General features: G+C 43.8%; 1 protein-coding gene across 5 annotated transcripts in view; it reads left to right on the plus strand.

Annotated features, from left to right (window-relative positions):
- The window catches only part of PPP2R5E (protein phosphatase 2 regulatory subunit B'epsilon), a 129,600-nt gene that overhangs the window by 21,566 nt on the left and 95,406 nt on the right, over positions 1-12,628 (plus strand). For 3 of the 5 annotated variants that reach the window (XM_074956382.1, XM_074956383.1, XM_074956384.1), the window contains 2 exons: positions 1,811-1,917; positions 8,486-8,649. In XM_074956382.1, the coding sequence (XP_074812483.1) occupies positions 1,832-1,917; positions 8,486-8,649 (250 nt within the window). In that variant the 5' untranslated portion in view covers positions 1,811-1,831. Of the gene's footprint in view, positions 1-1,810; positions 1,918-4,770; positions 5,064-8,485; positions 8,650-12,628 lie in introns of those variants that run through there. The other 2 variants (XM_074956385.1, XM_074956386.1) reach the window with 2 other exon arrangements.

Below are 12,628 nucleotides of genomic sequence, written 5' to 3' on the forward strand. Positions count from 1 at the left end.
GGCTAGGGGGAGTATTCTCTCCCCACTGCAGCCCCGGGGCAGCCTGTACCCCAAACCCCTCATCGCCAGCCCAGAGCCCCCACCCAGCACCCTGAACCCCTCATTCCTGGCTCCACCCCAACTCAGAGCCCCTCCTGCACCCTGAACCCCTCCTCCCAAGACCCACCCCAGAGCCCACCCCCCCCAGCCAGGGCCCTCATTCCCCCACACCCCAACCCTCTGCCCCTCCCACACTCCAAACCCCTCAGCCCCAACCCCACCACATGAATTTTGTTATGTGCACCAATATGAAGGTTGTGTGTCACACATCACCTCAATATTGGTGCACATAACAAAATTCATTCTGTACATGGACGTAAAAAATTAGAGGGAACACTCATCACAGCACACTATTACTGAAAAATTGCTTACTTTCTCATTTTGTCTGTATGAAATTTTATTTTGTACTGACTTAGCTCATGCTTTTTATGTAGCCTGTTGTAAAACCAGGCAAATATCTAGATGAGTTGATGTACTCCCTTGAAGACCTTTGTGTAAGCCTAGGGGTAAACGTACCCCTGGTTGAGAACCACGGCTTTATAGAGCATTATATAACTCTCAGTATGGACACACAGACCAGATGAAGTAGCCAAATAAAACTGTTTACTACCCAACAGCGCAAGACTTCCACAACCTTATCCATTCAGTGACCTTGTCTTTGGTAAAAGTTTTTAGGTAAAGTTTACAGAGGGTTCTTCCATTGTGCCAATCCAGGAAGGCAGCACTGGGCCATGTGGCCTCCCTTTCTCGTATTTAATTCATATTCTGTATCACAGACAGGTCCATGAACCCTAGATAGTGGCAGGTTTCAGAGTAGCAGCCGTGTTAGTCTCTAAGGTGCCACAAGTACTTCTTTTCTTTTTGCGGATACAGACTAACCAATTTATCTGAACATAAGCTTTCGTGAGCTACAGCTCACTTCATCGGAGGCATGCATCCGATGAAGTGAGCTGTAGCTCACGAAAGCTTATGTTCAGATAAATTTGTTAGTCTCTAAGGTGCCACAAGTACTCCTTTTCTTTTTCCTAGATAGTGGATATTTAGTCACACTTTGAAACTTCTGGGCAGACCAAACCTGGGAGTAATTGGTGCAGAGTAGGCTCTGCCCACCAGTACTGTTTTGGCACTATAGATGTTGAGCTGGACAGACCATTCTCCACAGATCCTTTTAATGCCTATTCTTAAAAGTAAAACAAGCTACCTTTGAAAATTTCTTTTAAAATCTGTTTTAAAGGCTCATAGTTGCACTTTCCTGAAGGAAAAAAAAAAATTTAATTGGGCTCACATTGTGCAGCAAAAATTGAGCAGTGCAGTTGTAGAGAACACCTCTATCTCACAGGATAACCTGGGATGTTTGAGATGACAGTCCTGCAACTCGTTCATTCAGGATAGGGATATATCAGTGAAGGAGTGCTACAGTCCAATAGAGTGCCTTTTTTGCCCCTAAACCTTTAGGGCATGTTGAAAGGCTTATATATAAATACAGGCTTTTCCTTGAAGATGTTGGGGATTCTGAGCTTTACTTGGTGCTGCTTGTTTGGTAGCTTTTATTCTTTAACGATAGATTTGTGAATTTTTAGGATATTCTATATTGCTGCCTAGATGCCAGAATATGTAATTTCTTGGAAATACAGATTTCACAAAATGTAAATGAAGCATTAAATGAGAAAAAAAAAGTGGCTGTGTCTCTTTAACATGACAACAGTTTTTCATCAGGGTGCAGACAAATCTCCCTGCACATCTGAGGTCAAGATTCGTATTTCTCTTAAAGGAACACGAGAACTCATGGGACATGACCAGGAAAGAAAAGAAAAACCAATCTGCAAGAAAAGGAAAGAAGAGTTGTGGAAAATTTGCTGGTCAGAAGATAAAGAATAAGTAAGTCTCATGGTTTTGACATGCTTATCACATCAGACTGATAAATATTACAGTAAACAATATAAACATGCCTGTAGCAGTCAAAATGGAAATAGCAAGTCCTGTACAGCAATTTTTTAGTTATATGGAATACATCATTTAAATATGATTTATTCATTTTCTAATATAAGTTTATGTAACCTAATAATAGTAACTTATATAAAACAGCAAGAGAGGGAGGTCATGAGACTATCTGCGGAGATGTGGATCGCAGTAGTCTGACTACTAGCTCTTCTATCCCTAGGAACTTATTTTAAGAATAATAACCTCTTATATACTGCCTTTCATCTGTAGATATCAAAGTGCTTTACACAAAGGAGACAAATATTATCCCCATTTTACAGATGAGAAAATTAAAGCATAGACAAGTTCAATAACTTACCTGAGGTCCCCAGGAGGCTAGCAGCCAAGGTCTCCTAAACCTCACTCCAGTGCTCTCTATACATAATCCAAATGGCATGGAGGACACTGAATTTGGCTAATCTAGAGAATTTTAATTAATAGACATGGAGGGACATAACTATGTGAAACTCTGTTAACTGAAACGGTGAACTCCTTGTCTCTATTGGACAATTGCACTTGTGTAACAAAAACTGATCTAGTTACACTGGTGTAAACCCCTATAATAGATTCACTTAAACCAATTTAGCTTAATACCATAAATTACTACAGTAAGCTAAACTGGTTGAAGTGGATTTAAAGTGATTTAAGTGTATCTGTATTAGGGGTTTGCTCCTCTGTAACTAGATGTTTTTTAGTTCCATCAATATAAGTTTTCTAATGTAGTTAAGAACTAAGCCTCTATTGTAGTTTTTTTTTTTTTTTTTTTTTTAATACAAGTTTTCTGGGGATATGACAAGCTAGGTAGTGTACTACTTTTTTGTCCCTTTACAGGAAATGACAATTTTTTTTGCAGTTTAGACTCAGTCATATGGAATTGTTTTAAACACTTTTTCTGAGTGCTTCATTGTCCATCTGTATAGCAATGAGAAGAGTGAAGCTTTAAATCTTTCATGGCTCTCACACTAACTCAGTTTCCTAGCAAGGAAGTTGGCAATCAGTTCAACTCGTCCTCTGTTTAGTGTGGCACTACTGTATACTCCTTGACTACGGGGGAAACAATTATAAAGAACAAATGGGATGAGGGAAGACATAAAAGGAAAATGAGGCAAAGACCATCTATGTGGTCTTAATACTAGTAGCTACCATGATTTTCAGTACGTTACCCATGATTACGAACTACCAATGTGTACTTTTTAGTAGCTCACATAAAAAAATTCGCTCCTCTTAAATAGTTCAAAGAACATCTTTTAAAAAAATACCTGTTAGAGGAGCAAGTGAAGGTGGGAGAGGGAGGAAGAATACCTATAGTAAGTTTTTATAGCATTATACTCCCAGCTACTTCCTTGTGAAATCAACAAGGTTTGGCCTTACTTTGTCAAAATCATGGAGGAAATACTGCATTATATTTATAACACAGAAGCCATATATATATTTAACCATAATGTGAAAGTTATTAGCTATTATTAAAAATACTCACTTTGTTGCACACATATACCTGTATCCATTTTTTAAAAAAATCATTAGAAAACACCAAGCTGATGGCACTGGGAAGCTTCAGTGCCCTCTACTATAAGATATGCAGGGCTGGCATAAATCTTATAATTGGGAGAATTCAGCAAGTGTCTTCCCCATTTTTATTTTCACATTGCAGGGGGAAAAAAGGTTGTTAAACAATACTTTTAAAAGCAGCTTTATTTCTTCAGTTACAGGATGTAAATTCACATTTATTCAGCACCTGCCCCCCCATCCTTGTCACGTACACGGGTATGGTGTGGCACCACACAGACCACAGAGAAAACAACAGCTGGGCAGCTCAGCTCACTCCACCGCCACACACGTGTGAGGTAGCGACGTTACAGGGGGAGTGGAGGAAAGGAGGCAGAACGTATTTATCCCGGCTGGGAACCGGCCGGACAACATGGTTCATGCCCCCCCACTGCAGAGCGGGGCTCAGCCAGCCGCGCCTCCCCGCAGAAGGCCTGTGGAGCACCCCGGGGGCCTACGGGGCTCCGTCGGGGAGGGCTCGGCTTTACCTTGGCAGGCATCCCCTCCTCGCTCGGCTGGGTGCGGGGGGCAGCGGGCCTTGCCCTGTCCGACGGGGAGGGTATCTTTTCGGGGCGCGCCTTTCAGCACAGAGACCCGGGTGCCAGCCCCGCGGTAGGGCATAGGTCTCCCCGAGCTACAGGGCCAGGCGGGCAGCGCTACCCGGTCCGAGGCCTTGCTGGCGGCCTGCTCCCTGTGCGAGGGCAGCGGAGGACGAGCCCGGTGGAGCACCACCAGCCCCGAGGGAAAGCCCAGCTCCTCCTACCAAGACGCCGCCAGGCTCAGCAGTAGCGCCCGGTGGGTGCCCGGTCTGCGCTTGCCGCCCCCGTCCTGTCCAGCCCCGTACCTCTGCTGCCCGCTGGCTCCGGCGGCGGCGCTCCCGCTTCCCGGCGGCGGGCGCCAATGAGGCGGCGCGTCCCGGCGGCTGCAGGCTGAGTGGGCGTGTGCGGGGGGCGGGCTGTGGGCGGTGGCAGCACGTTCGGTTGTGTGTGTGCCATGGCCGGAGCCCAGTGAGAGTGGCTGACAATAGGAACGAGCGAGCCCGAGCGCGACCCCGAGACAGCCGGGACCCCTCGCTCCCCCAGCCAGCCAGCGGCAGAGAAGGCCCCCAACGCCAGCCGCAGCGCCGCTCGCCGCGCCCGCCCGCCCTACCGCGGCTCCTCTCCGCTCGGCCCGCGCTCGGCCGCCCCTCCGCAGGCCCCTCCGCAGGGCTCCGCCGGGAATGTGAGTGAGACAGCAGCCATCGCAGGCAGGGGGCCGCGCCGAGCGCACGGGACTGAGCGGAGCCCGAGCAGCTGCCCGTTCCTGAACCCGCCGCCAACGCCGCCCTGCGCTGAGGAGGCCGCTGCCGCCGAGGCCTACAGGCTCCTGCAGCTGCAGGGACAGAGCCCGGCGCGCACAACGCTCCGGCCGCCGCCGCCAGGGATCGGCCGCGCTCCGCCGAGCCCGGCTCACTCCGCCTTCTCCTCCTCGGCTCCGAATTCTCTGCCAGGAGGGTCAAGGTAACTTCACCCCCAGCCCCGAGAGGGCAGCGAGCCGGCCGCGGCGTGGGGGAAGGGCTGCGGGAAGGGCGGGAGGATCGGGGAGCGCCGGAGAAGATGGGGATCACGGGGCGGGGGTGGTAAAGGATAGAGTCCAGCTGTGTTACTTATCCCCTGGTGGAGGGAAATGACATCCAGTAACACCCGTCAGAATGCAGCTAATTACACCCCTGCTTTCACGGAGTGCTTAGTGGAGGCGCTTGCTCCTACCTAGCCGCTTGCAGTGACATCCATCGGTATTTTTACATTCACTCGCCTTTCCTCGTATTGTTGTACCCAGCGGTGACAGTCTCTAGTGTGTGTCGCTGTGTATTTAGCAAAATACTAAAAAATTTCCCGTGTTATAAATAAACACTTTCTATTGAGAAAGCTATAGCTGTAAATGCAGTTATCCACCACTTGTGCTGCACTCAATAAAAACCTCATTCCTCCACCCCCCCATGGAAATAGTGTTTTTCAGTGCATTTAAATGATCATTTAGGAATGTGAAAAAGTGACCAGTGTTTACTGTAATGTTGTTAAGGCTGGATGTAGTCTTGTTGAATTAGAATTAGAATTTAATAATGTATAAATCAGGTGAGAGAAACTGTACTAAATTTACAGCAGAGAAGTGTGGGTAAAGCGTCTTGCTGACAGAATGATCCTGCAGTTTGAATGATCTGCTCCAGTCTTTGTCCGTTAATGTTCTTAGCAATTCCATTTTGAGACTGTGTACAAATATTTCTGGGGAAATGGTTAGATTTTTTTAACAATTACATCTGACAAGGAGATGAAAATTTTGTTTAATTAGGCGAAATAGGAATAACAAATCTAGAATGTGTGTCATTTTTTGTTATTTCCAGAGTCCTGCTGACAAAACGTAACTTTTTGTGTTTGTATATTTTGAGAGACTCTACTCTCTCCTTACTTAGGAATCACGAATTGGTTTGTTGAAGTGAAAGTATATAACCATTTCTCCATATAATTTGTCTGACTTTCCCATGAAACTTCCATGGCCCCTTGATGTCATGGTGATGTTGGCATCTGTTTCAGTTGGTAAATAACATCTGTTTCAAGTATAGAAGTGTGTTGCTCATAGTCTATTAAATGTAGGATGTATTATTTGGGATGATAATGAAGCACACCTGAGGAAAAATTAAGTTGATGAAATAAGAATTGTTTTTAGATGATGCCAGCTTCACTGTCCAATATCAAGAGATTCCTCTTGGTTCCTTGAAGAAGTTATGTATTTTATATTTTCAGTAGACTTTGTGTGTGTGTGTGCGCTCACGCACACACACAATAATTTTTCACGTATTAAAGTTGAGAGGGTTTCATTTAACAACCCTCATCTTTACATAATTTTTAAAAAATCATACTTATAAAGTATTTTGCATAATAAGAAAAATCCAAATAATGTTGATTTAAATTATTTATGAATCAGATCAGTCCCCAAATATTTTAACAAAATGAGGACTTCAAGGTGTACTGCAGGTTGCAAAATCAACTCCCATTAGCAATAGTAGTCCTTTAGATAATTGGAATCAATGGACATTGAGTGCTCTCAGGACCTTCCAAAAACATGCTGTGAGACCCTGATCCTGGAAACATTTACACACGTTTAACTGGAACAGGTACAGAGAAGGGCTACTAGGATGATCCGAGGAATGGGAAACTTGTCTTATGAAAAGAGACTCAAGGAGCTTGGCTTGTTTAGCCTAACTAAAAGAAGGCTGAGGGGAGATATGATTGCTCTCTATAAATATATCAGAGGGATAAATACCAGAGAGGGAGAGGAATTATTTAAGCTCAGTACCAATGTGGACACAAGAACAAATGGATATAAACTGCCCACCGGGAAGTTTAGACTTGAAATTAGATGAAGGTTTCTAACCATCAGAGGAGTGAAGTTTTGGAATAGCCTTCCAAAGGAAGCAGTGGGGGCAAAAAACCTATCTGGCTTTAAGATTAAACTTGATAAGTTTATGGAGGAGATGGTATGATGGGATAACATGATTTTGGTAATTAATTGAACTTTAAATATTCATGGTAAATAGATTTAATGGCCTGTGATGGGATGTTAGATGGGGTGGGATCTGAATTACTACAGAAAATTCTTTCCTGGGCATCTGGCTGGTGAATCTTGCCCATATGCTCAGGGTTTAGCTGATCGCCATATTTGGGGTCGGGAAAGAATTTTCCTGCAGGGCAGATTGGAAGAGGCCCTGGAGGTTTTTCGCCCTCCTCTGTAGCATGGGGCACGGGTCACTTGCTGGAGGATTCTCTGCTCCTTGAAGTCTTTACACCACGATTTGAGGACTTCAGTAGCTCAGACATAGGTGAGAGGTTTTTCACAGGAGTGGGCGGGTGAGATTCTGTGGTTTGCGTTGTGCAGGAGGTCAGACTAGATGATCATAATGGTCCCTTCTGACCTTAATATCTATGAATTTGTGACTACTGTGAGTAGCTCTGCTGATTAAAGTTGAACACGTGTCAGTGTTTGCTGGATCTGGGGCTAAATCTTTTTTCTTAAATCTGTTCTTTCCACTTCACTGAGAAAATGTGGTTTGACTTCTTTGTCAGAGAAGGCAAGCCTGGTAAAAATCAAGAATTTGGTTGTTGAGAGGTGGTAGCTATATTAACAGGTGAGCCCCCCCTTTGACATAGTGCTGTCTACACGGGAGTTAGGTCAGTATAACTGCATTGCTCATGGAGGTGGATTTTCCACATCCCAAGTGATGTAGTTACACCAACATAACTTGCTAGTGTAGACCAAACCTAGTGAACTTTCTTTGGTTTTAAAGCATAGCAGTATATTTTAGAGAACTTAATGTTTCCACAAAACACCCACCTTTCTTTATAGATAGTAAACTGAATTTTATTTCTGTTTTTAATTGTCCTATAAAGTAGTTGTGACTTTAATATTAAAATTCATTATTATTTTTGAGCTCCTAGAAGTGTGCATGGTGCTTTGTGAAAACAAGTAAAAGATATTTTGTGACCCAAAAAGCTTATGATCGAAGGCTTTGATCCTGCAGACAGGTCTACACAGGCATACTCCCGGACCTCTGTGGAGTTCCATAGACATCAACTGATCTTGATGGATACACATGTGTCTACATGTGTGGATCTGATTGCAGAATCAGTGCCTAAATTCAGACATGATGTAACAAGTGAGGGCCATAGACAAAATAGGGGAGAGGACGGACAAGAATTACAATAGTACCATGAAGCTACTTCATAAGGCCTATATGTAAATTGATGGACCATCTCTCTTTGATGTCACAAGTTGGTTCTTAGGAGGGATGTGAATGAGGAGAAGGAGGTGGCTCTTGACAAACTCATTTAATCTTTACCTGTTTTCATCCACTGGGAATGTATTTATAATGTGTGTTTCCCTTCAGTAGGGATATGTCCTCAGCACCAACCACTCCTCCGTCAGTGGATAAAGTAGACGGATTTTCTCGGAAGTCCGTCAGAAAAGCCAGACAGAAGAGGTCACAAAGCTCCTCCCAGTTTAGGTCTCAGAGCAAGCCTATTGAATTAACTCCTCTGCCTTTTCTAAAAGGTAAGGCTCAAGATCAGTTGTATGAGTAAAATATTTTTATTTTACAGTAGACATCTAAATTGTGCTAAAAAGTATTATAACAGAAATTTGAGGGGGGATTTGACCTGTGAGTGAGAAGCAGTTCATGCCATATTAATATTTATTAAGCTAAAAAAAATTGGCATCAGTTAATATATTAAAAATGAAAACTTGCATCTATGAATGGATATGTGTTTACTGTTTGCAATACTTGTGGAAGTTCTGAATTCTAATACTAACAGAACCATTGCTGGCAGTCTGAAGGCAACAAGCTTTTTGCACATATTTTAGGTTATCAACCCTTAACGTTTAATCCAATGTGGCAATAGTTTTTAAATGAGAAGATGATTCATTAGCAGATGTGAATGATATTAATTTAGCATTGAATTCTGTGATCTGCCAAGCACTTTCTGCAGGGAGCTAAGTGCTCTCAACTCCCACTGATTTTTAGTACAAGTCTGGGGGGCAGAGCAGCTCTTAGAATCATGTCCTTGCAGGGAAAAGGATGTATGTATTTTTCATTTTGTCATCCATTCAGCCTTCCAAAACTGTTATTGAAGAGGCTTAAGTGGTGAAATGCAGATTTCTAGGTTTTCGCATTCTACTTTTTGTTTACAAGGGAAGAAAATAAGTACAGTTAACTAAAGTTAATATTAGAGTTGATCATTGTGGTAGCTGATATTGAAGTTCATAATTCTGGACATTGTCAAGAGCTAGTAGGTTTAGGCCTATCGCCTTTGTTTTGTTTTGCAGATATGTACATTTCCCACATCCCTTCTCTCTACTTGTCTGATACTTTTGTGTTTAGTCAAAGTATTTAAATATGTAAAGGACCTGCTCTGACCAGAATCCTGCCACCCTGCTTGCTCGCAAGAAAGGAGTAGACACATGAAAAATACACACTTCTATATGCATCTATCAATTGAGAGAAAACCAGGTTGCCTGAATTTTTAGTGGATTGTTAGTGGATTTCTCAGTGGAGTTGTCATTTTTATAACATGTCTGAGAACTTTTTTTGTGGAGCTACTAGAGTTTTTAACATCAGGAGCCAAATAACTTTTTAAAAATAGTATTTTAATTGTAAGTTAAATTTTCGGCCTGTCATCCCTGACACTTTCTTTTTTGAAATACCTACGACTCTGGTTCATAAAGAAGGACAATTTGCCCTTCGGTTAATTTGACTAAATTTTGGAAATTAAATAGATTTACATTTTATATAAAAATGAGCAAACTGTTGCTACAGCTGTTATTAATTATTTGTATTGCAGTGGCTCCTAGTGATTCATTCAAGGAATACACGAGGCACTTTATGCACATATAACGAAAATTTGGTCCCTACTATCTAAGGCCCCAACCCTGCAAACACTTACACACATTCTTAACTTGACTACCATGAGTATACCCATTGAAATCAATGAGGTTACTCATGCTGGTCAAGTTAAGAATGTGTGTGTTTGCAGGGTTGGGGCTTAACTGTTACTGCAAGAGACAGTGTGTGAATACGACAAACATGGAGCACTAAATATCGGTGAAAGAATTAAGATTAGTGTAATAAGCAGTGGTTACAGTGCCCCGGCTTACAAACTGAAGATTTGATCTTGTAAGTTATTTCTCATTGATTTCATGGGAGGCCCTTCATGCTGACTCAAGGGTCCACCTGTGGTGATTCATTTGTGGGATTTGGGCCTAATACTGCTGCTTCAGATAGGTTATATCTATTGAAGGGACACCATCAACTAAAATTCACACTTTTGCTATAATATACTTTACCTATTATTGTTACCAGTAATACCCAATATTACTAAAGCTGAAAGGAGTGAAAAATATAAATATATATTTAACTTTTACTTAACGTATGCATTGCCAGCCCTTTGTGTATAGTCAGTTTCACTGTTTCCCTTGGATAGGCTGTTAGGTCCCAATCCTGCAAACTCTTTGGCTTGTCTTTAACTTGAAACATAAAGATAATTCCATGAACTTCAGTAAATTTCCCATTGACTTAATTATTCCCCCTATTGTTTGTATGGTTCTCTCAGATAGGAATAAGAACATTAATAAGAGCATGTGATTCAAGATATTGGTAAATTTTATGGATTCCTAATCGGCAGGGGTGGCTAAACTTACTGACCCTCCGAGCCACATATGACAATCTTCAGAAGTTGGAGAGCCGGGGCACGCCTGCTGGGCTTCAGCCATGAGCCGTGACAGGTGGGAGACTCCCCCCCCCCCCCCCCCCCCGCTGCCAGAGGTGATGGGGGGGGTAAAGTGCCCCCCCCTTATTTTTGCCAGGGTTTTTTGATCTGCTTGGTCACGTGGTGCCATCAGGCTCCCTCCTTGCAAGGCAGCTGGTGGAGCTGGCAAGCTAGAAGCTGCAGCAGTGGGGAGAAGCAGTGGCAAACTGCCGCGGGAGATGCTGCTTTTTCTGCTGCCTGTCCACGCAGAGCTAATACCTGGGAGCTGCAGGGAAGGGCCACTGAGGGCATAGGCTCTGACTCTGTGGGTGCTCCGGGGCTGGAGCACCCATGGGGAAAAAAATGATGGGTGCTCAGCACCCACCAGCAGCCATGTGGATAAGCTCCTCTCCCCGCCCCGCCCCCCCCCTCCCCCGTGCCTGCCGGCAGCCCCACAAGTCAGCACCTCCCCTCCCTCCCAGCACCTCCTGAGGGGGCGTGATTCAAGCTCTTGGGGGGGGGGTGAAGGGGGGATGGGATGGCCTTTAAATTGTGCCCCCCCATTCTCAGCAGGCACCAGTCATCTGTGGCAGAAGCCCCTAACCCCACCAGCCAACCGTAGGGCAGAAGCCTGGGGTCCCCCCCGCCCTGGTCTGATAGGTGGAGAATTGGGGGGCGTTGGGGGCTCCGCAAGCTGCACTTCAACTGTAAAAGAGCTGCACGTGGCTCATGTGCCACAGTTTGACCACCCGATAGTATAGTGTGGGTTCTGACTACCTTAAAGGCTGCCTTTTTGCCTTTTAAAAGGGCCTGTTGAGATTGTCAGAGCTGACAGTCCCCCTAGATTTGGGAGTTTGTGGGAGAGCAGTCTCAATGGAGAGGCCTCATCTCTGGAATTTATATTCCAATCTCAATCTGGTAGTCCAACAACACAGCTTTGCTTTGTTGACCTTCAAGTCTTGTCTGTTTAATCATGAAATAATTGGTTTTGCTTGTCTGGTGTGTGATTTTTTTGTTGTTTGTGTGGTTTTTGTTTGGAGGTTATTTTGTTTTAATTAACATTGGTTTGCCTCAGACATTGTGTTGGTCGTGTTGTAAACATATCTAGAAGTAGATCAATACGGGTGCAAGCTACAAAGGAGAAGTTGGTGGGAAGGAGGTAAAAAAATATACTGTATATATATTTTCAATATCAAGCACCAAAACCTAACCGAAGTGTTGCTAGACTTTCCAGACTCTTTCCATTGCTGCCTTATACTTGTATGTGCACTTAAGGATGTGCTGAGTGGTGTGCACTGAAATTGAATAGGAAAAGAATGCACTGCACACTGTTTTTTCTGTCATAAAAACATGTCTAGTTTCATCGAGTAAAGCAATTGATTTCTTAGGGAAGATGAGATAAGTGACAAGTGTGAAATTTTAAATTCAAACTGTTTTGTACTATCAGGACAAATGTAAAGTACGTCAGGAATAAACATCCCCCGTCCACCCTGTTCCATATTCTTTGATACCTTAGTATAATTCTGTTTGCCTGTTCTTTGTTTTTCCAAGAGCATGTCTATACTTAAAATGCTGCAGCTGCTCTGTGTAACTACTACACTGACAGGAGAGCTTCTCCTATTGGCGTAGTTAATCCATCTCTGTGAGAGGCGGTAGCTGTGTCAATGGGAGAAGCCCTTCTATTGACATAGCGCTGTCTGCCCCATGGATTAGGTCAGTATAACTGCATCACCCAGGGGTGTGGATTTTTCGCACCCCTGAGGGGCGTAGTTATGCCAATGTAAGTTTAT

Source organism: Natator depressus, chromosome 6 (genome assembly GCF_965152275.1).
Source record: "Natator depressus isolate rNatDep1 chromosome 6, rNatDep2.hap1, whole genome shotgun sequence".
NCBI classification, from domain to species: domain Eukaryota; kingdom Metazoa; phylum Chordata; order Testudines; family Cheloniidae; genus Natator; species Natator depressus.